The 24,697-nt window shown below is 41.1% G+C and overlaps 1 protein-coding gene across 1 annotated transcript in view; it reads right to left on the bottom strand.

The window, feature by feature from the left end:
- The window catches only part of SGIP1 (SH3GL interacting endocytic adaptor 1), a 209,437-nt gene extending 194,215 nt beyond the window's left edge, over positions 1–15,222 (bottom strand). The window contains exons 1-2 of the mRNA XM_065885603.1: positions 14,908–15,222; positions 13,949–14,030 (exon numbers count right to left, since the gene is read on the bottom strand). Coding sequence (XP_065741675.1) covers positions 13,949–14,030; positions 14,908–15,222 — 397 coding nt within the window. The remainder of the gene's footprint in view (positions 1–13,948; positions 14,031–14,907) is intronic.
- Between the last annotated feature and the right edge of the window lie 9,475 nt (positions 15,223–24,697).

The following is a 24,697-nucleotide window of genomic DNA, read 5'->3' as shown; positions in this document are numbered from 1 at the left end:
CTATTGAGATGATTATATGGTTTTTCTCCTTCAGTTTGTTAATATGGTGTATCACATTGATTGATTTGCATATATTGAAGAATCCTGTATTCCTGGGATAAACCCCACTTGATCATGGTGTATGATCCTTTTAATGTGCTGTTGGCTTCTGTTTGCTCATATTTTGTTAAGGATTTTTGCATCTATGTTCATCAGTGTTATTGGTCTGAAGTTTTCTTTTTTTCTGACATCTTTGTCTGCTTTTGGTATCAGGGTGATGGTGGCCTCAAAGAATGGGTTTGGGAGTGTTCTTCCCTCTGCTGTATTTTGGAAGAGTTTGAGAAGGATAGGTGTTAGCTCTTCTCTAAATGTTGGATAGAATTCACCCGTGAAGCCATCTGGTCCTGGGGTTTTGTTGGTTGGAAGAGTTTTAATCACAGTTTCAATTTCAGTGCTTGTGACTGGTCTGTTCATAGTTTCTATTTCTTCCTGGTTCAGTCTCGGAAGGTTGTGCATTTCTAAGAATTTGTCTTTTTCTTCCAGGTTGTCCATTTTATTGGCATATAGTTGCTTGTAGTAATCTCTCATGATCCTTTGTATTTCTGCTGTGTCAGCTATTACTTCCCTGTTTTCGTTTCTCATTCTATTGATTTGAGTCTTCTTCCTTTTTTTCTTGATGAGTCTGGCTAATGGTTTATCAACTTTGTTTATCTTCTCAAAGAACCAGCTTTTAGTTTTATTGATCTTTGCTATCGTTTCCTTCATTTCTTTTTCATTTATATCTGATCTGAGCTTGATGATTTCTTTTTTTCTGTTGATTTTGGGGTTTTTTTTGTTCTTCTTTCTCTAATTGCTTTAGGTGTAAGGTTAGGTTGTTTATTTGAGATCTTTCTTGTTTCTTAAGGTAGGATTGTATTGCTATAAACTTCCCTCTTAGAACTGCTTTTGCTGCATCCCACCGACAGCTAACATTTCTTGATCGAGCATTTACTCTGTACCAAATGTTCTTTAAGTATATTATATTTGACATATATTAGAATAAAATAATAATAACTATATTAAACTCATTTAATCCTTATAGTAACCTTTTCATTGGGGATTATTTCATATAGAAGAAGGAACTGAGGCACAGAAGGGTTAAATAACTTGCCTAAGCTAGCATAGTTGGCAAAGGTAGAGAGATCAGGATTTGAGTCTGGGAAGTTTATCTCCAGTTCCCCTGTGCTTAACAAATATATAGGCTGCTTAGGATAGTGGTTACAATCTAATGTAAACTGGAAAAGTCATGTGTATGAATATACACACAAATATGTGTAAATATGAACATATTTATAATGATAAAATTGGGTTCTTTGACATAAATATATATTTTGAACATAAAGCTATTAAGAGCTAGCATGTATTCCGTGCTTACTTAATACGCCAGGTAAGTTGCAAGTGCAGTCTATATATTATCTTATTTTATTTCCCCACCGTCTTGTGGTAGGTGTTATGTCAACTCACTTTACTGATAAGATTGCTGAGGTTTAAAGAGTTTCAGATTGTCCGTTTCCAAAACCCATATTCTACACTCAACAAGTTGTAACTGTGTTTGGTTATTTTATTGATATAACAATGAGATTAGTGGTGATTTCAATTTCTTCTTCACATCTTCTTTCTATCTTTTAAGTTTTCTACAATGAAACCTAGTCTTCCTTAAAATGAGAGGAACACAATTAAAAGAGTCAGGAGGAATGTGTGAGATACTAGATTAACTGCATGCTCCTGGAACCAGAGTGTGGCTTTTGGCCTGAGTGAGCCTACACAGCAGACGGGTGCTTTGGGGAGAGCAGAGAGAGCACAGTCCCCAGGGGTACTGCCTGGCATCCAGAAACCATGCTGGAGCCTTCTATGTGCCCAAAAGAGTAAATTGAGTAAGTCTTTCCTATGGAGCAAATACTCTTCTAAATGTTTTATGTATATTAACTCATTTAATTATTATGATAGCCATAGACTGGGTGGCTTGACTATCCTCCAAAGAGTCTGTTATCCCTCGACAGGATTCATTCATTCACTTGATATTTACTTAGCACTTATACAGGCCACACAGTGATAATACAAAAATGAGTAAAACATGGTCCTGGCTCTAGCCAAGTCCTTGGGTCTTTGGGGGAGACACAAACAAAGTAGGTGTAAGAACAAAAAATAGCAGCTAATATTTATTGAGAGCTTAACATTTTGCCTCAAGACTGCAACATCAACCCCACCTAAGTTTCTAGCCTGCCAGTCTGTTCTGTGGACTTTGGACTTGCCAGTCCTCACAATCAAGTGACCCATTTCCTTAAAAATCTCTCTCTCTCTCCCTCTCTCTCACCTATTGGTTCTGTATCTCCAGAGAACTCTGAGTGCAAAAGTGTACTTTCTGATTTAATCCTCAAGAACTTTATGTGATTAAATTACCCATGAGAAAGATACTTTTATTATCACTCTCATTTTCCAGATGAGAAAACAGGTTCACTAGCTTCTCAAGGTCACACACATGAGGTTTAACCTAGGTCAGTCTGACTCCAAAGCCAGGGCTCTTAAACCTTCTGCTACTTGGCCTTGGAGAATGGGAATTGAGAATTAAGCACAAGGAAGGAAGCACCTCACCATCAACCTGGGAGACTGTAGGAAGGCTTCCTTGAAGGGGCTGCTTTTGTTTGACCTTGAATGATCAGAACAGACCGTTACCACACAGAGAAGGGGAGGGACAGCATATACAAGGGAAAGAGAAGGCAAGGCACTTCTGTTTGGCAGGGGCAGTGAGACATGAGGGCATAACATGGCCCATGTGTGAAAGTGTTGCACAGCACACGAATGCATTTGGACCTCATATTAGAAGCATGAGGAGCAATCAAAGGCAGCTGAGGAAAGGGATCTCTTTGATGGCTGTGAGGAGGATGGATTGGAAGATGGAGGCAGCAACGCCTTGTCAGGTGTGATAGCAGGGGATGAAAGAGAGAGAACAGAGTCAGGAGCTCTTCAGGAAGGATAATCAACAGCTCTTGAGGACCTACTGACACAAGGCAGGCAGGAAGGAGGAGTCAGGAACAAATCCCAACAAGGACTCTGGCTTGGTTACTTGGTAGACACAGTTCTTCGAATTCGGGGCACAAGGAGGCTAAGAGAAACTTGATGGTTAAGGTCAACAGCACAGGAGTAGGGTCCTACCTGTTACAAGGCTTACAGACCACTTCCTATTATTACTACCATAACCAGGGCTGTGAGCAATTTTTCACATGATATTTTTCAGTGACTCACTAAGGGCATTTGTAAAGGCTAGGTGCACAGCTAGACCACCCGTATTCTAGTTTTATGCATTGTATTTCAACTTACGGAAACTGCCCGTGGTAGGGAGAGAAAAGTGATATCATCTCATGTGCCAACTTCAATCAACTGGCAGAGGTGGCCTGGAATGTGATGTTGAGATAGGTGCTGAGGCCGGACAGGAAGATGACTATGATTGATTAGTGATGTCTGCCATGTTCAAGAAAGGGGCAGCATAGCACACGGACACTGAGAATAGAGGATGATAGAATATGCTAGTAACTAACAGTATGAAGAGAAGAGGGAAATCTATAAGCCTTCTCTGCAAAAGAGATGCAGCAATAATCTACTTGAAAAGCAAAATAGCAAGCAGTAGTGCCTAGCCACCAAATGCTAACAGACCCACATGTAACAAACAAGCTGAGAGAGAGCCATCTGAGAAAGTAACTGGCATTTGCATCACACCTTTTCAGATATTTTTATATTGATGACCTCATTGGATTTTCACAATGACTCTGAGGGAGGGAACCAGCATTATTGCTACCTTACAAATGGGGAGGGTGAGGCCAAAGCAGGTCCAGAACTCACTCAAGGTCATATAGCTACTCAGGAGGTACAGCCTCTTCAGGTCCTGGTCCTTCCCTCCACATGGCCCTGACTCACCAACAGCAGGTGCAGGAGCCATGGCAGCCCAGGAGGCAGCTATAAATGGCCCCATTGTATGCACACTCAGTAGAGCTACGGCCCTGGGGACACATTCATTTGTGTGTCTTTGGGCAGTCACCCAATCAGCCCCAGCACCTTTGAACGTGAAAGACACCACAGGTTCCAAGTCTTTGTCTATTCACATTTTTGGAATCATTATTAAAATAAACTTTGTCTTGCCCTCTTACAGAAAGAATAAAAATCCTTGGGAAGGTTGTTTCATTTGGTTTTGGTTTCCTCAATGCAAAATGAGGTTGGACTAGATTGGTTAATCTTCCAGGGTAGCACACACCATGACGCTTTTATGATAATGGTCAAGGCTTTCACGGAATGTCAGTGAACACCGAGCTGTCCTTCTCAGAGAGAAAGGGCTTTTGTTCATAGTGGGAGCCAGGCTTTCTGATAAAGTGTTTTGTAGAATGTAAGCTGTGAAAGTTTAGAGTCCACTGGCTTAGTGATATCACATGTCCCTTCCCGTCATAAAATTCGAGGAACCAGTGTCATTGAAAGGAGCCCATTGGGCTAAAACACTCCTGCATTAGGTAGCCTTCTTCAGGATGGTGGCTGTTCTAAAAGCTCATGACCTGATAATAAAATTAACTTGCTTAGTTTTGAAGAAGGCTCTTGAAATACCGTGTCAAATTTAGACAATGTGCTGTTGGCTTGTCAGCCAGAGACCCAGGCCAAACAATTTCAGATTTGAGCAGGATGTTCCAATCATGGCATTAAACAAACAAAGAACACTTGACTAGGATTCAAGTTTGGCTAATAAATGCTGGTTCTGCCTTTTGGTAAGGTGGTCACCTTGAACAAGTCACTTAACATCACTGACCCCTGGTTGCCTCCTGTTTGAAATGAAGATAGTAATGCCTATTTCTACCACACAGAGATAGTGTAGAATAAAATACGTACAGAGTATGTGATAATATATACTAGACTCTGAGTTTCTGAGGATGGCAACTACAGCTGCCCCTTTTTGCTATCATATTCACTGGGCCTAGAATTGCACATGAGACTAAGGAAAAAGTTCCAGATATACCTGTTATATGAATGAAACATTTTGGAAACTTTGAAGTATGTTCAAGTGTCACATAATTTTAGGACAATGTCCTAAGTTAGATAGGACATGTTAGATAACATGTTAGGTAACATCTTCCTTATACTGTTTGTAAAGATATGAGACATGGGTCACTCTGGGCCTTTAAAAAAAATCCTAAAATACTAGCCCTGGTACATAGTAGAAATTTATATGAACCAAATAAAAATAAAAGCTTCTGATACATAGTCAAAATATTTGTGAATTGATGTGTAATTCTGATTCTGATATCACCTTATCTTGAAGCTCTATCTTTTGTGTGGAAATGTTCAAGACTAGAATTGTAGCTGAACTCTCAGCTCTAACTTTGGGCTTGAAACCATAAGCCAAGGCAAGAGCATGATATGCATCCACTTGCTGAAATACAGGGGAAGAATGGGTCTGAGAGGAACCATCAAAAGACAGTCACAGAACTAGGATCAGAATACCAGGCTTCTGAATGCCCACCTGTTGCTTGACACATGGATAACACAGGTCCATGTAGAGTGACTTCTGCAAAAGGAAACTGGCTTTCCTACCATTGGAAAGGATCCAGCGATTCCACTCCTGGGTATTTGTCTGAAGAAAACAAAAACACTAATTCCAAAAGATACATGCATCCCAATGTTCGTCACAGCATTATTTACAATAGTCAAAGATATGGAAGCAACCTAAGTGTCCCTCAACAGATGAATGGATAAAGAAGACATGATAATATGTTTATATATGTATGTATATATATATATGTGTGTATATATATGTATATGTACACACACACACACACACACACACACACACGCATGCAATGGAATATTACTCAGCCATAAAAGAGGATGAAATCTTGCCATTTGCAACAACATGGATGGACTTGGAGGGTACTGTGCTAAGTGGAATAAGTCAGACAGAGAAAGACAAATACTGTTTGTTTTCACTTATATGTGGAATCTAAAAAACAAAACTAATAACCAAATATAAGAAAACAGAAAACAGACTCACAGATAGTGGTTGCCAGAGGGAAGGGTTGTGAGGGTATTGGTGATATAGGTGAAGGTACAAACTACCAATTATACAATATAAATAATAGGAATGTAATGTACAACACAGGGAATATAGTCAATAATATTACAATAACTTTGTATGGTGAGTAATCTATAAAAATATTGAATCACAACGTTGTACACCAGAAACTAATATGATATTGTAAGTCAACTATATTTCAACCAAAAAGAAAAAAAAAAAGAAAGGGGGCTTCCCTGGTTGCGCAGTGGTTAAGAATCCGCCTGCCAATGCACGGCACACGGGTTTGATCCCTGGTCCGGGAAGATCCCACATGCCGCGGAGCACCTAAGCCCGTGCGCCACAACTACTGAGCCTGCTCTCTAGAGCCCGCGAGCCACAACTACTGAAGCCCGCACGCCTAGAGCCTGTGCTCCGCAACAAGAGAAGCCACCTCAATGAGAAGCCTGCACACCACAACGAAGAGTAGCCCCCACTCGCCACAACTAGAGAAAGCCATGCACAGCAACAAAGAACCAAAGCAGCCAAAAGTAAATAAGTAAAATAAATAAATTTTTTTAAAAAGAGAGAGAGAAAGGGGCTCATAGGTGTCTATTTGTTCTTACCTCTCTGAATACCTCTCTTGAACATTCCCCCGACCTTTGCTCCAGACCCACGGGCCTCCTTGCTGTTCCGCCCACATTCTGAGCCTTTCACTGGCTCTTCCCCCTTTAGACTGCTCCTCCAGGTAATTACTTGGCTGCTCACTCCCTTCCCTCCCTCAAGTCTTTGCTCAAATGTCTTCTCAGCGAGGCTTTCCATCAACACCCTATTTAATAACTGCAACCCCATCTGCCCCGATCCTTCCACTACTTCCTCTATCCCCTTTCTCTACTCGTCTCTTCTCCAAAGCCCTCACCCCCATCCAATGTACTCTGCATTTTATTTTATTTTTTCATGTCTCTCTTGCACCAAACAGGAAGCTCCGTGCAGGCAGGAATCTGTTTTATTCACTATTGAGCCTCTAGCACCTAGAACCATGCCTAACACCTAGTATTCATTCAATATACAATTTTTAATGGGCACGTAAATAGTTCTATGCTAAGAGCTATATAAGAGGGTTGCATAGATGCACTTTTGTCTTCTAGCACAGCAAAGATGCAAGACAAACTTGTAGCATAAGTGCAAAAGGACAGCAGAGGAAGAATAAACCAATAAAAGCAGATACTAATATATTTGAATCATTTTTTGTGTCAGCAAAGGTATGTTCTGAGGTAGGATGAAGAGGAGTCAATCATTAGAATTTAAACCTTGGAGGGAGTGAATATGTGGAATCCAAATCATTCAGTAAATGCCAGAGACTCTTAGAGCTGGAAGTTCTAGAGGGATGACAGATCAATGCTCGTATTTTGTTTGCAAGGAAACAGAACCCCAGGAAGGTAAAGTAATCCTCTCAAGACACATAGCCAAGAAGTTACAACACTTAGTCTCTAACCTAAGTCTGACTTCTGAGTCCATGCTCTTTCACCCCAAAAAATCCAGTCTGCACAAATTCAGAGAACATATTGAGTTTCTAAGATTCATAGATTCTCCAATCGAGAATAATTTGGCATCTGAAAAACCTCACATACCAACACATTGCCACTGCATGCACAAATACATTGTACAATAGTACACTAGTTTACATACATTAATTTATTTAAAAACACTTTCCCAAATTCCAAGTCAAACTTTCTAGCTCTATAATCTATTATTTTCAGATCTGGTCATAAACCAGAGAAAAGGAAAGAGAGCCCTGGAATGAAAAGGAGGAATGGAAGAATGAGAAAAATGGAGAAAGGAAGGCAGAAATACAAGGAAAGCAGAAGGAAGAGAAAAAAAATATATGTACAGGATATTGACAACAATGCCTCTGGGAATGTCTTTGAATAGCTCTGCTATAACTTGTCTTTTTCCAGTATGAAATCATTTCCTTGGAGCTAATCACCAAAATAATTTAAGCTCGAGTACATATTTTCAAATGGACTATTTCTTTTCTTTTGCTTCTCAAAAGGTATTATCTGTAACTTACAATTAGTACTCCATAACACATATCTTTTCCCTAGTTATCTCATGTTTATAGATCTTGTTTCTCCAGCAAGAACATACATTTGAGCAATTTATTTTTCTTATATCCACCATAATGCCCCAAATAATACCTTATAATGTAAACTATGAAGTCATCAGAGTCATTTACATCAGGTTTTACTCACTTAGTCAATAAACAAACATCTAAGCATCCACTCTGCATTAAGAGCTAAGGATACAGAGGGGAGATGACAGACCAGATTCCTGCCCTCATGGAGCTTACCTCTGAGTGAGAGATTTAGCCGATATACCATTAAACAACCATGAATAATAAATACAGCTCTTAGGAGAGAGAGGACACTGAGATGGACTCAGGGCCCAGGGTGTGTGTCTGGGAGCTTGGGATGACAAGGATGGTAGGGAAGGCCTCCTGACGAGGCGGCAGTATTGCTGGGATCACAAGAGAATCAGTTACTCCATGAGCTGGCAAAAGAGTGTTCTAGGCAGGGCAAAAGCCCTGAGACAGGAAAGTATTTGTTCTAGACACTCTGAGAGAGGCAGCAAGGCTGTCGGTGTTAAGTGCCACGTGAGATGAGCTTGAAGAAGCACAGAAGGCCAGAGCGTGCCGGCTCCTGTATGCTCTAGATTTTAAGAGAAATGAGAAGGTATTGAAGTTTTTTTAAATAAGGAAGCGACATGATAGAAAATATTAAATAGAGATACTGAATATCTTTCTAACACCCTGTAGGTACAATTAAATGGCATACATGTTCCAAGAATGGAGATTCATTCCTCCCCAAGTCTACACCTCTTTCCCCAAAGCTCTTCCGCTGGTGAGCAAGCCATCCTAAGCCCATAGAAATATTAGGTAGTCAGTGCACAAACCCATTAGATCCAATACCTCTGCCCCACACCCTACTTTCTCCTCAAAGTAATCCTGCACTTAGCATGCTCCCTAATTCCCTTCTACCTATGATCTCTTCTCCAGTTAATTTCTCCTCAGAGACTTTTATAGACGCGTGAGCTCACGTCCATTATAATCCCTTAACTTTTTCAACTCCTTTACAATTATCTTTCTCTCTTTCTTGATTCCATTTGTGAGTTTCCATAAAGTGGTCACAATTAAACAGCATTAGATATGATAAAATTGAATTGCAAATAGGTAAGCCACAAGTATGGACGTAAAATTGAACATAATTGAAAAATCCAGTGTTGAGTCTCTAAAACTTCTAAAAATACTTAAAAAAAAAAAAAACTCTTCAAAATTTCTCTCCATCTCCTCATTGTCCTCTAAGTAAACCTTCTTCCCCTCAAGTAGCAACATTAGAAATAGAAAGTACATTTAATGCCATTGTTCTCTTTTGGCTAACTACTATAGTAACTGTCATGTTCTTTATACATTTCATGGCAAATATTTAGTTTCAGGCAGATAACAGGTTAACAGCCTTTGATGGATTACTGAAAGAATGCAACCATCATTTATATCATCATTTCTACAGGAAAACTTGTTTCAAGTGACCAGATCCCAAACAAACCCAGGAACATAAAAATTGAGTTGCTGACTTCCTGCAACTTGTTTATTTGAAACATGGATAGTGTATGTGCCAAATCCAGCAGAAAGAATTATCCACAGTCTTCTAGCGTGGTTTATCTAAGTTAATTTTTTTTGAAAAGACTACATGTTCTTTTTAGAGATTTAAAGTTGGCCTTGGGAATTGGATGGGAATTTATACATAACAGGAGGCTGTTTCCAACCCTGAGCCCCTTAGGAAGGAGAGAACTTACATAAGGGATGGAATATATATTATAATCTCATAGGCATGCTTAAGATTTTCCAAAATATCATCACCATTTCTGGGAAGGGAACTGGTAGAACAGTGAGAAGCATTCCCTTTAAAACTTCTTAGCTAACTAGAAAATGAACAGTTCCAGCTTCAAAATGCTTCGTTCCTTTATGATTACAGCAAAGAAATTTCCAAATAAATAAACTTCATTTCTAGATAGGGGAAAGAAAAGCCTTTACTGTTACAAGGTTCACTGCCACAAGAGAAGATCAGTTAATCTAGAATTGTTTAAATTTTTCTAAATATTGATTTTGGAGGTAAAAGGTATTAACAAGGAATTGAGAGGTATGATTCTGTGAGTACTCACATTTAAAAGAGAGACAGATGCAACCAAAGAAACTTAAGGCCTAGCTTTCAATCAGGTTAATATACCCACCTTGATACAAAGTAAAAAGAAAGAAAAAGTTCATATTTAAAACGTTATGAGGGATCAAAAATAGGAGCTTTCTTGTTAAATGAACTTGGGTCCGAAATCCATCCTCCCATTTTTCTGCCTCAATGTATTAGTTTTTATTTTTACAATTTAGAAAAAGTACTGCAGAAGCACTCCGTGCAGAATACATTTACTTGCAGGTTATTGTGAATAGTAAAAATAATAAAACTAAATTCCTCTGCACATTGCGATTAAACCCAGTAAACCCTTAAAATATGCTTGTTAACTTCAAAAATTATTTACAGGATGAAACTACTGGCCTCCCCTACACTTTTCTTTCCAGTAAAACACCTAAGAGCCTGAATAGGGAACTGAAAACACAAGCACTTCCAGTCCAGTTCCTCCACACAAGGGAAAATTTCCCAGACTGCCTTACAAATTAATAAATGTCCCTGGAAACCCTGACTTAGTTTCACTTATCTTTAAAAAAAGTAGCTAAAAGGTCATTTTCAAACTTTAATAATAATAATATGTGAAAAACAACAGAATCCCTGAATAGTTGCCCTAACCACTCAGACTGTACTGTAAGCTTGGCCAACATATATGCCCTTTAGCAAATAATTCCCTCTGCTCATCCTCTTTCCCTTCACAGTCATACTACATAAGGCTCCACACACAGGGCATTCTTTAGGAAAGACCCAATACTAACCACTGCCAAAAAATAAAGAATGCAGGAATCAACAAATCGGGTCCCTTAAAATATACTTTTTAAAAGAAAAATATTTGAAAGGAGTCATGGAGCCACAAACGACCGATAACGTGCTTGAGGTCCCTGCAGAAGTACTTCACTGCCTTCTGTGATACTTGAATCACTGGGGAGGTAGTAACAGTTCTCTTCTATGGCCTGAATTTCCAATAGGCATTGAATGAATGGAGCTTATATCCTGTTCCATCAAAATGAGAACACAAAATTAAACCATAAGCCATTCTGATGAATATTTGTATACTCTTGTTTTACACAAAGTAGAGAAGTAGCTTTGAAAAGTTGCCATGGCCATGCTTTTCCTGAGCACTAGACTAAAACACTTCAGTAAATATAGAAATATATACACACACAAATGCAAATGTGGGTTCTCTCCCTTTCTAAAATACTGTATATGTGTGGATGACATATGTGTGTGCAACTCGTGTGTGTGTGTGTGTGTGTGTGTGTGTGTGTGTGGCATATGAACTAATTGAGAAGACAGCATGTTACCTATCTGGATGTTTGGTGACACATTCTCAGAGCCCACTGACGTTTTGGCAGACGGCTGCCATGACAGGATTTCAGGGTGCTTTTTAGGGGCTTTCTTATCTTTCCAAGGCTATCATGATAGATGGAAGCCTAGCTTCTTCTAGGGAAGAGTTAAGTGGGAATGACAACTGCTATAACACACTTTCAGAGCAATTCAGAGGTGAAATTCTGAGATGCAGTATCAGAAATATGCATATATTGCCAGAAAGGCTGGCAACTAAGTTGGAAGGCCATGGATAAGCAAACTGATTCCTGATTAAGGTTCCCACCAGTCTTTCTAAGGTCCCTGAACCGTGAAGGTAATAAGTCTTGAATAGTATTTAAGTAGGAGCTTTAAGTAGATAAAAATTATTAGTTTCATTTAAATGTTTAAGCCACTGGAAACACCTGTCCAATTTCTTTTGCAAGGATCTGATGGATGGCCACCGCACCCCTAAGTGTCACCTTTAATTCATAACAGTGCTCAGATAGTATCCTTCATTAGATAAATTTGGTCAACGCAGAGCAATAGTGTTAATTCAGCTCCAACACATGTCTTTGTTACAGTTCTCATTACAGTGTAGGCAGCTCAGATAAGCTTATCACAGGGCTTCGAACTGACATTCTGGGGTGGCACAATAGACAATATTACCAAGAGAATCATTAATAAGCATCAAAAAATATTACTTCCTTCAAAGATACTTTAAGTCCATAGTCTATAAGGCAAGAAGTAAAAGGAAAGCTCTTCCACTTCCCCGTGTAAGATTAAAATCTAATCAGAACGTGTGCGGATTTATTCTCAAGAAATGCTACGTGAAATTTAGCTGGAGAAACCTAGTACCTCTATAGACACAATTTTTTTCTGAAGAGGGTAATCCACGTGAGCTTCTAATTGAAAAGTTCATCAGTAATGCTCTTTCTTGTTTGTTTTGCCTTGTTACTCAAAGGTTAAATCCATTTTGGATTTCATTTTGAATTAATGAAAATGATTTAATCTTAGAGCATTAGTAATCTCACTTTATTTAAAGGCCTGTATTTAAAAAACTAGCTTGAGAACCCTTTGCAAACAAGACCAGTCTCCACAGCAAAATGATACCCAATCTCTCTTTTCAGGCTATTTTCTAAAATCTGTGGGCCATGACTGTAGAATTCTTCACTCCCCAAATCACATTAACAACGTTTGACATGATGACAGAGAAAGCAAAAAGAATTCATTTCTGCCAAATAAGTACAGGCAACGCTTCTGTTTTTTGCAACCATTCTCCTCTTATTCCATTTTGGTAAATTTCTAAGGAATGTTTAAAATCTGTAAGACAGACCTTGGCTTAAGAGGTGGCCTCTCTGCCATTTTCATGGCTGATTTGAGACCCATTATGCACTCGATTCCGCATTGTGAAATCCAGGCTGGGGACAAATTTCTGCCTGTCATCTTAGGAAAGGCCAGGAGTTTTGCACCATCCTGTAGTGTGAAAACAGAAAATCAAAGCCGGGGTAGGGCTGCCTGCTTCTTTCCTAATCAGCTTGCTGCTTTTCTGAGGCACTCTTGGTTGTCACCATCTCAAGCTTAGAAGGGTAATTTAGTAGAATAAAATAGAGTTTAAACAATATCACCCCAGGGAAAGTTCCTCCTTACACTTAAAATTGAATGCAAAAAGGTAATCAGTTAAGTAATCATTTGATGCTTGGCTAAGAACCATTGCATGGAGAACACATTTAGGAAGCACAAAATTCTTTTTTTTTTTAACCTGATAAGACCCCTAATGAGAAGCCAAGAGTCCCAGATATTTTCCTCATACTGCTCATTCTGTTGCAATGACAGCCCCATAAAACTATAGCTTATGGACTAAATTTGTTGCACCTCTCACCCCAACAGTATGATGTAAATTGCAGAGATAAAAATACCTTACAAGAATTTTTAAAATTTTTAAACAGTTCACCGAAAATGACAGCATGCATAACTCTGTCAATGACCTCTCCTGTCTAATGTTAATTTCAGAAGACAAGTTTCCGTTGTAAATGTTTAATCAGTGTAGTCCCAGGAACCCAGAGCAGAAAACCTTATCTTCTCTCCCAACTTCTTTGCTTTGCAAGCTCTTTGCTAGCTCTATCTCAGCTCCTTGCAAGCACTTTAGGCAAGCTCTGTAGGTTCTGAGCTAAACAAGAAGCCCTGTGGTTTGATTCCATTAGTCTGAGCCCTGGTCCGCTGCAAGCAAACTGCAGAATTTCTGCTTGCAAATCCTGGCAACAAGGTTCTAGACCAGCCACAAACACAGACTGTACACATAATTCAACACTGTTCTGCCCAAACCTTGCCTGAAGCCAGTCAACCACAGCAGAAAGCATCCTACCTTCCATCATGGTGGCAGAATTGCATTCCTTAATTTCCAAAGAGTCTGAAAAAAGACAGGAGGATACGATTCCAGGTCCCAGCTAAGTCCTCACAACGCTGCTGCTGCTGTCGAGAGATCTGCTCTGTCCGATGCTGAAGCCAAAGGAGACAAGTGTTAACCCCAAAGATAGGCCATGGATGCTTGTGGTGCTGCTTCACCTACAGGCTCCCAGGAAGATGCTGCGAGAGAAAGGGAGAGGAACAGCAAGCCCAAGCTGCACCGCCTGCGCTGCCTCGGCCAATCCCTTCAGCTCTGGACCGCGTCACATGGTAGCCAGCCTGCATCTCCTGACACAATACCCCCGGAGAGCACACAGAACCTATTTCCCGTCCCCATTCCCCTCCACCCCCATCCCCTCCGCTTGTCACCAAATGCACAGCCCCTTCCCCACCTGGTGACGCACTTCCCCCGCCCCTCCTCTTCGTCTTCTTAAGCCTATTGCAGCGTCTGGGTACCCGAGATTAATTATCAGACGCTGCCACCTTAACCGGGGACGCTGGCATGAAACGAGCACCTAAGTGGCTCGCGGCGGAGGAGACTTTTTTCTTTTCTTTTTTTTTTAAGAAAAACTTCTTAATTATTCCGTGCAGCCTGAAGTCTTGGCTGCACACTTTCAAGCTCCTATTGCTATCTCCCTTTGCCCTGAAGGAATTCCAAATGTCAGTTATCTGTGGCCTCCGCACACATCTGTGACCCTCTCTCGCGCTCTGTTTGCCTCTCTCTCTCTCTCTCTCTCTCTCTCATTCAGGAGAGAAAAATCAATCCGGCTGACGTCACATCATAAACAATTATCCCCAAAAGGATGATGCAGAAGAAATATCACCCCAGTTGCCTTCAAAAGAGCCAGAGAATTAATCGCGCATGACACGCCGAAGGGCTGGGAACTGTCATTAAAACAAAGAAACAAAAGAACCCACCCGAGTGGGGCTCTGGAATCGCACTGGCAACGCTTGAGATAATTTCTGGGGCGGGAGGCGGGAGAGAGGGGAGCAGGCGGGGAGTGAGGCCTCAGCCCGACGGAAGCCAGCTGTGCGCGCCGCTTCCTCCCACTCGGACCTGGGCCGCCGGCCGCCGACCAGACCGCGGGGCGCAGCTCCGCTCGGCGTTCGAATCCCGCCGCCGGCGCGTCCTCGGGCCCAGCGCACACGTGAACCACGGCGCCGCCCACGGCAGTCCCTGTAGAAACCAACTTTCTTCTCAATGACACCTTTCTCGCCAAGCGCCTCTAGCATCCGTAGTCGCCGTTAAGCCCATTCGTTCATTCCTGTGGGAATCCGGCGGGAGATAAACGTGCCGGGTTCCGGCCCGAGGGGTGGGTGGAGCCCAGGGTTACGCAGCTTCCAGGGATGGGGTCGGGGCGCCGTGCTGCTATTTAAGTGGAAAGGGTTATGACACCCCAGCTGCTTGGGTTGAGACTGTCACCCGACTGGTCCCTAGGGATCCAGGAGCCGTTAAGAGGGCTCCAAGCCCCCGGGGTCTGGCTGTCCTCGTTTCCTTTCAAGCAGGCTTAGCCCTCAGAGGGCCAAGGAAGGAGAGGGCAGGAGGAGTTTAGGAGGCAAGAGGAGAAAGAAAGGAGATGGGCAGGGGAGGAAAGTCCTCTCTAGAACCCTAGGCGACAACATCCGGCAACGTGACTGAGAGAAAGGCCACTACATCACAGAACAATTCTGAGCATCGAATGAAATAATTTTAAGAAGTATGATGCATTAGACCATCAAGGTTGAGTCTCTAATACTATTATTAATTATTTATAGTATAAATATACCCATGAACTTTTGATATTGCCCAGCCCTTGTCATAGTCTAGTTCTTTCTGTGAGAGCAAATATGAGGTATTGGTGGCTGAGGACTACTGAAGAAAATATAACTAAAGGAGCTAACTGAAGTACCATATTAACAGATGAAAAAAATTCAGTTCCTTAGCAACTTAGAAGTTTTGAAAAACTCATTGTTCTCCCTAAGGACACATACTTCAATGGCCTTGAAATTTCAAAATGAAACTCTCCAGGGAGATACATGCTTGTGCCTTATTCTGTATATCTATGAGGTAGTTGAATTTTAAAAGAGGAAATAACTCCAAAGTAAAACCTGTCTTGAGTATAACTTACACTGCTCTGAAGACTACAAGGGTATTATAGCAAAACTCAGATTGATTAGTGTGGGAGTATTTAGCCAAATGTCTTTTAATGGTTAAGAACATGGATAGATATGGGTGTCAAACAGACTGGGATCAAGTTCTGTCTCTGCCACTTCATGAGCTCTAGTGGCCCTGTACAAGTTATGTAATTCACTGTGACTCGCAGCTTCCTTATCTGCGAAATGAAGATAATAGTACCAAGTTCATAGGACTATAAATAGTACTAATAACAAATCTTTATTAATGGCTTACTGTGTGCTAAGTGTTCTAAACACTTTGCCAGTAAGTTACTTAGCATTGTTTCTGGAGCATAATATACCCTCCATGTTGGCTTTTTAATATTAGTATTATTACCACCAAATGGCTGCCAGAGGCATCAAAGAAGTCTGCAGCCAACTCAGAGTTATACCACATGCACAGAGAACAGCTCAGTGAAAGATTAGGTGATGCATCCAGAGGTGTAACATGTCAGAGACTGCTCTGTAAAAGAGTGGTTACTAAGTAAGATAGGGAGCTCTAAAGTAAAAAATTGGCTCAATGTAAAATCTGGAGGTAAGTGTAAGCACTGAAGTGTAGGGCTAGGCAACATTGTCAAAGGTGTAAGGGGAGAGAAGAGCCAGGGAAACCCAGGCTGCCTGGCTTTTCTCACCCAGTGTAAGTTTTACAGCATGTTAGAGCAAACCTCTCAGATAGATTCAATGTGGGCACACATCAGTTTTGTTTTCGACTTGGAGCAAAGCAACTAGCCAGAGACAGAAAGATGGTTCAAAGATTCTTTTGGTCACTGGGGTGGTTATAGAAAAAAGAAAAGTGTCTCGTTAGGATTGTTAGAGAAGGAACATGAAAGGGATGTGTAGTTAAAGGTTATAAGGCCAGTATCAAGACTGGTTGAACTTTATGCAACTTTATCAAAAAAATGTTATCAATTATAAAAGCATCCGATGAACAAAGTTCTGCTTCAAATAAAAAACTGCTCAAGTATGTTATCAGAAAAGTTTAAGCATTCTAATTTTTTCTCATAGGTTTTTTTGGGGAAAAAAATTGTTTTCTCAAGAACAAAGACAGTACTTTAGATTGAAACCCCAATTTCATCCCTACCTAGGATAGTTTTTACTTACCAACAAGAAGGAGAATTTCTAGCTGCTATAATAATGGAATACTTTTTTCAAGTCTTAAATGGAAGTCAAAGGATCTGTGGAAAAGATCAGTCAAATTACTGACTTGCACCAAAATACAGGGACTTCCCAGGAGTCTAATCCAGGATAGCGAGTGTGTGCCCAAGATCACACCAGGCTCTCAGAGAGTGCCTGAGATTTGTCCAAGACCAAAAACTTAACTGCTGAAGTCACTAGACATTTAATTTTTTTCTGAGGTATTTGTATGCTAATGATGCCCTATTACACATTGTTTTTTTACAAATCCTATTATATTTTACTATGCACATTGAATTTCTTCACTATATCCCGATTGTCATGTGTGTGTGGAAAATCAGCTCATATCTCAGAAGGAGGAAGAATATAATGAGAACTGAGTCACAAATGAAGAAGGAAACAAAATTAACACAGAAGGAAAGTTTTAAAAATGGATCCAGATATGTATCTCCAAGACAGTGATCTCAGCACGACCTTGACTCTGTCCCTCTTGCTATCCCTGCTGAGGCAGTTCCATGAATTTAGAAAGGAAAATATTGTCCAAGCCCTGGAAATCAGCAAGGGTCCCACTTAGAGAATTAGATTTCCATAGGCTGAAATAGGTGAGGAGCAGAAAATATATAGACCCATGCCCAGAATGTTTATACTCTTTGTTAAAAGGAAAAATTCCAACTGGAACTGACATGGGCAAAGAAGGGGTCTATTTGGGTAGCTCACAATATGTGAAGCACTGCACAGCTGAGGGAGAGCAGGAATTCAATCCTCCAGGAAATGTTGTGACCAGAACCAAGTACTTACAAGTCTGTTTCTCCCAGCACATCAGCTTCTTTTTGCTGCCTAGTTTTTCTCCCTGTGATCAGAGAGCTGGCCATTTAAATCCTTTAAGTTCACAGCTTGACTATCTAAGATCTACTTCAAAAAACTCTGATTGACTCTGGCTTGGATCACTGTTCCACCTTTGAACACATTAACGAGGCCAGGTTGATGAGGTCTCATGATAGATTTATTCAAACCAAAATTTACATTGGACTTAGTCACATGCCCACCACTGAGACTACACGTGGGAGAGAGATAGGCAAGTTTCTGTGACAAACAACCTTTAATAATATGAACCCCTAATATGGTTGGAGGGGTAGAAGAGACATTGGTGAAGAAAGAGAGGGAACGATTACCAGAACAAATGTGGGGAGAGCAACTATGAAACAAAAGCTGTCCATCATGTAGACATTACTCAGTACACCTAAGATAAAATTTACAGAAGGATTCATGGTGGCAGAGGGACTCAGAATGCTATACTCAATCCCATTCGGTATATCAGAGAGGTTATTTGTATATTCTCACTACTATATCCAGAGAGAAACTTGCACACCCTATAGCCATCCTCTTCCTAACTGTGGGGAAGGAGGGCAGAAAAGGGGAGAGCTGACCCTACATGTTGACCCACGGACACCAAAGACATGCCCTGAAATGTTTGCCACCCATTGGTCCAACACTGCCCCGAGAACTAATACTGCAGGAACCTCAACCAGTACTGCAGGAACTTCTATCAGCCAAGAGTACTGCTTTATCTAGACCTACATTGACAAAGGTAAGTGGTAAAGATTGAATACACTAGTAGAATCAGCGGTTTCAAACGAGGGAGAAGGTAAACAATTATAGCTCACTGAAGCAGAGGAAACACCCTCACTGAAAGCAGGGGAAATGTAGAAAACTGGAGAGGCATTTATTAAAAAATCAATTTTTTACTTTTGATACAATTTCAGGGATATAGCAACAGTAAGTAAGAGCAGACTGCTATGATAAAAGAGCATACTGAGGGCCAGAAAGAGAGCATGGAAGTAATAAAAATATTCTTATTAAAATTTTTAAATGTTATAGTTATAATCAAAGATATGATGGATACTGCCGGCAGGGAATATTGATAGTCCCGGTGGTAATGTGCTTGAAATATAGACCCACAACAGCATTAACTGGCCCAAGCACAATGGTATTCTTTTTCTCTTTGCAGAATCATTTAACTTAGGTATAACTTTAACAGTACAAGAAACTAGCGAAAGAGATAAAGCTCTGAAAGTCACTTATGAATTACGAAATCTGACAAAAAGAGTTAAAAAGTAGCCCAATCTTGCTTCTGAATATCGATGCAAAACTCTTAAATAAAATAACAGCAGACAGAATCCACCTTTTCAAAAACATTATATGTATTTATATATAATTATATATATATAATGTTAGAGTTTATTCTAGAAGAAAAAGTCATTCAACATTAAGAAATCTAATAAATCTTATTCACAATTAAGCTAGTGAAAAGAAAATTGTTATTATCCCAATTGCTGAGAAGATATCTGATAAATTTCAACTTGTATCACTCATTAAATAAATAAAAACCTATTAACAAAGAAAGAGATAAAAAGTTCCGTACTATGATGAGATAAACAAATCTCTTCCCCAAATCTGTCATCTTGTTAAATGGAGACATGTTGAAAACAATCTTCATTAAAATCAGAAATAAGACTTAGGGGGGACCTTGAAGATGGCGGAAGAGTAAGACGCGGAGATCGCCTTCCTCCCCACGGATACACCAGAAATACATCCACACGTGGAACAACTCCTACAGAACTCCTACTGAAGGCTGGCAGAAGACCTCAGACCTCCCAAAAGGCAAGAAACTCCCCACGTAACTGGGTAGGGCAAAAGAAAAAACAGAGACAAAAGAATAAGGACGGCACCTGCACCAGTGGGAGGGAGCTGTGAAGGAGGAAAAGTTTCCACACACTAGGAAGCCCCTCCACGGGCAGAGACTGCGGGAGGCAGAGGGGGGAGTTTCGGGACCGCGGAGTAGTGCACAGCGACGGGTGCGGAGGGCAAAGCGGGGAGATTCCTGCACAGACGATCGGTGCTGACCGGCACTCACCAGCCCGAGTGGCTTGTCTGCTCACCCGCCGGGGCGGGCGGGGCTGCGAGCTGAGGCTCGGGTTTTGGTTTTGGACGGAGCTCAGGGAGAGAACTGGGGTTGGCGGCTTGAACATAGCCTGAAGGGGTTAGTGCACCACGACTAGCCGGGAGGGAGTTCGGGGAAAAGCCTGCACCGGCCGAAGAGGCAAGAGACTTTTTCTTCCCTCTTTGTTTCCTGGTGCGCGAGGAGAGGGGTTTAAGAGCGCTGCTTAAAGGAACTCCAGAGACGGGCGCGAGCCGCGGCTGAGGGCGCGAGCCCCCGAGACGGGCGCGAGCCGCGGCTGAAAGCGCAAACCCCAGAGACGGGCGCGAGCCGCGGCTAAAACCGCGGACCCCAGAGACGGGCGGGAGACGCTAAGGCTGCTGCTGCCGCCACCAAGGGGCCTGTGTGCGAGCACAGGTCACTCTCCACACCCCTCTTCCGCGGAGCCTGTGCAGCCCGCCACTGCCAGGTTCCCGGGATCCAGGGACAACTTCCCCGGGACAACGCACGGCGGGCCTCAGGCTGGTGCAACGTCACGCCGGCCTCTGCCGCAACGTCACGCTGCCTCTGCCGCCGCAGGCCCGCCCCGCACGCAGTGCCCCTCCTTCCCCCATCCCCCAACCCCCGGCCTGAGTGAGCCGGAGGCCCCGAATCAGCGGCTCCTTTAACCCCGTCCTGTCTGAGCGAAAAAACAGACGCCCTCCAGCGACCTACACGCAGAGGCAGGGCCAAATCCAAAGCTGAGCTCCTGTGAGCTGTGAGAACAAAGAAGAGAAAGGGAAATCTCTCCCAGCAGCCACAGAAGCAGCGGATTAAAGCTCCACAATCAACTTGATATACCCTGCATCTGTGGAATACCTGAATAGACAAGGAATGATCCCAAATTGAAGAGGTGGGATTTAGGAGCGAGATCTATGATTTTTTTCCCTTTTCCTCTTTTTGTGAATGTGTACGTGTATGCTTCTGTGTGAGATCCTGTCTGTATACTCTTGCTTCCACCATTTGTCCTAGGGCTCTATCCGTCCATGACTTTTTTTAAAAATTCTTTTTCTTAATAATTAAGTTTAATTGTAATAACTTTATTATACTTTACCTTCGTTCTTTCTTTCTTTCCTTCCTTCCTTCCCTCCTTTAGACAACGAATCACCCCAAATTGAGGAGGTGGTCTCAGGGAGCAGGATTTATGATTTTTCCCCCTTTACCTCTTTTTGTGAAGGTGTATGTGTATGCTTCTGTGTAAGATTTTCTCTGTATAGCTTTGCTTCCAACATTTGTCCTAAGGTTCTATCCGTCCCTTTTTTTTTTTTTTCTAAATATTTTTTAATTCAATAACTATATTATACTTTATTTTATTTTTACTGTATCATCTTTCTTTCTGTCTTTTTTCCTTCTTTCCCTCCTTCCTTCCTTCCTCCCTCCCTCCCTCCCTTCTTTCTTTCCTTCTTTGCTTCTTTCTTCCTTCCTTCCTTTCCTCCTTTCCTTCTTTCTTTACTCATACTTCTACTAATTCTCCCTACTTTTTCTCCCTTTTATTCTGAGCTGTGTGGATGAAAGGCTCTTGGTGCTCCAGCCAGGAGTCAGGGCTCTGCCTCTGAGGTAGGAGAGCCAACTTCAGAACACTGGTCAACAAGAGACCTCCCAGCTCCACATAATATTAAACGGTGGAAATATCCCAGAGACCTCCATCTTAACACCAGCACCCAGCTTCACTCAACGACCAGCAAGCCACAGTGCTGGACAACCTATGCCAAACAACTAGCAAAACAGGAACACAACCCCACCCATTAGCAGAGAGGCTGCCTAAAATCATAATAAGGCCACAGACACCCCAAAACACACCACCAGACGTGAACCTGCCCACTAGAGAGACAAGATCCAGCCTCATCCAGCACAACACAGGCACTAGTCCCCTCCACCAGGAAGCCTACACAACCCACTGAAACAACCTTAGCCACTGGAGACAGACATCAAAAACAACGGGAACTACGAAAGTGCAGCCTGCAAAAAGGAGACCCCAAACACAGTAAGATAAGCAAAATGAGAAGACAGAAAAACACACAGCAGATGAAGGAGCAAGATAAAAACCCACCAGACCTAACAAATGAAGAGGAAATAGGCAATCTACCTGAAAAAGAATTCAGAATAATGATAGTAAGGATGATCCGAAATCTTGGAAGTAGAATGGACAAAATGCAAGAAACAGTTAACAAGGACCTACAAGAATTAAAGATGAAACAAGCAACGATGAACAATGCAATAAATGAAATTAAAATCACTCTAGATAGGATCAATAGCAGAATAACTGAGGCAGAAGAACGGATAAGTGACCTGGAAGATAAAGTAGTGGAAATAACTACTGCAGAGCAGAATAAAGAAAAAAGAATGAAAAGAACTGAGGACAGTCTCAGAGACCTCTGGGACAACATGAAACGCACCAACATTCGAATTATAGGGGTTCCAGAAGAAGAAGAAAGAAAGAAAGGGACTGAGAAAATATTTGAAGAGATTATAGTTGAAAACTTCCCTAATATGGGAAAGGAAATAGTTAATCAAGTCCAGGAAGCACAGAGGGTCCCATACAGGATAAATACAAGGAGAAACACGCCAAGACACATATTAATCAAACTGTCAAAAATTAAATACAAAGAAAGCATATTAAAAGCAGCAAGGGAAAAACAACAAATAACACACAAGGGAATCCCCATAAGGTTAACAGCTGATCTCTCAGCAGAAACCCTACAAGCCAGAAGGGAGTGGCAGGACATACTGAAAGTGATGAAGGAGAATAGCCTGCAACCAAGACTACTCTACCCAGCAAGGATCTCATTCACATTTGATGGAGAAATTAAAACCTTTACAGACAAGCAAAAGCTGAGAGAGTTCAGCACCACCAAACCAGCTTTACAACAAATGCTAAAGGAACTTCTCTAGACACGAAACACAAGAGAAGGAAATGACCTATAGTAGCGAACCCAAAACAATATAAAAAATGGAAATAGGAACATACATATCGATAATTACCTTAAATGTAAATGGACTAAATGCTCCCACCAAAAGACACAGATTGGCTGAATGGATACAAAAACAAGACCCTTATATATGCTGTCTACAAGAGACCCACTTCAGAACTAGAGACACATACAGACTGAAAGTAAGGGGATGGAAAAAGATATTCCATGCAAATGGAAACCAAAAGAAAGATGGAGTAGCAATTCTCATATCAGACAAAATAGACTTTAAAATAAGGACTATTAAAAGGGACAAAGAAGGACACTACATAATGATCAAGGGATCGATCCAAGAAGAAGATCTAACAATTGTAAATATTTATGCACCCAACATAGGAGCACCTCAATACATAAGGCAAATACTAACAACCATAAAAGGGGAGATCAACAGTAACACATTCATAGTAGGGGACTTTAACACCCCACTTTCACCCATGGACAGATCATCCAAAATGAAAATAAATAAGGAAACACAAGCTTTAAATGATCCATTAAACAAGATGGACTTAATTGATATTTATAGGACACTCCATCCAAAAACAACAGAATACACATTTTTCTCAAGTGCTCATGGAACATTCTCCAGGATAGATCATATCTTGGGTCACAAATCAAGCCTTGGTAAATTTAAGAAAACTGAAATTGTATCAAGTATCTTTTCCGACCACAACGCCATGAGACTAGATATCAATTACAGGAAAAGATCTTTAAAAAATACAAACACATGGAGGCTAAACAATACACTACTTAATAATGAAGTGATCACTGAAGAAATCAAAGAGGAAATAAAAAAATACCTAGAAACAAATGACAATGGAGACACAACGACCCAAAACCTATGGGATGCAGCAAAAGCAGTTCTAAGGGGGAAGTTTATAGCAATACAAGCCCACCTTAAGAAGCAGGAAACATCTCGAATAAACAACCTAACCTTGCACCTCAAGCAATTAGAGAAAGAAGAACAAAAAAACCCCAAAGCTAGCAGAAGGAAAGAAATCATAAAAATCAGATCAGAAATAAATGAAAAAGAAATGAAGGAAACAATAGCAAAGATCAATAAAACTAAAAGCTGGTTCTTTGAGAAGATAAACAAAATAGATAAACCACTAGCCAGACTCATCAAGAAAAAAAGGGAGAAGACTCAAATCAATAGAATTAGAAATGAAAAAGGAGAAGTAACAACTGACACTGCAGAAATAAAAAAAAAATCATGAGAGATTACTACAAGCAACTCTATGCCAATAAAATGGACAATCTGGAAGAAATGGACAAATTCTTAGAAATGCACAACCTGCCAAGACTGAATCAGGAAGAAATAGAAAATATGAACAGACCAATCACAAGCACTGAAATTGAAACTGTGATTAAAAACCTTCCAACAAACAAAAGCCCAGGACCAGATGGCTTCACAGGTGAATTCTATCAAACGTTTAGAGAAGAGCTAACACCTATCCTTCTCAAACTCTTCCAAAAT

The sequence above is a fragment of the Phocoena phocoena genome, chromosome 1, assembly GCF_963924675.1.
Source record: "Phocoena phocoena chromosome 1, mPhoPho1.1, whole genome shotgun sequence".
In the NCBI taxonomy this organism is placed as follows: domain Eukaryota; kingdom Metazoa; phylum Chordata; class Mammalia; order Artiodactyla; family Phocoenidae; genus Phocoena; species Phocoena phocoena.
Note: the sequence above shows the minus strand (reverse complement) of the source record. Positions and strands in the feature narration are given on the sequence as shown.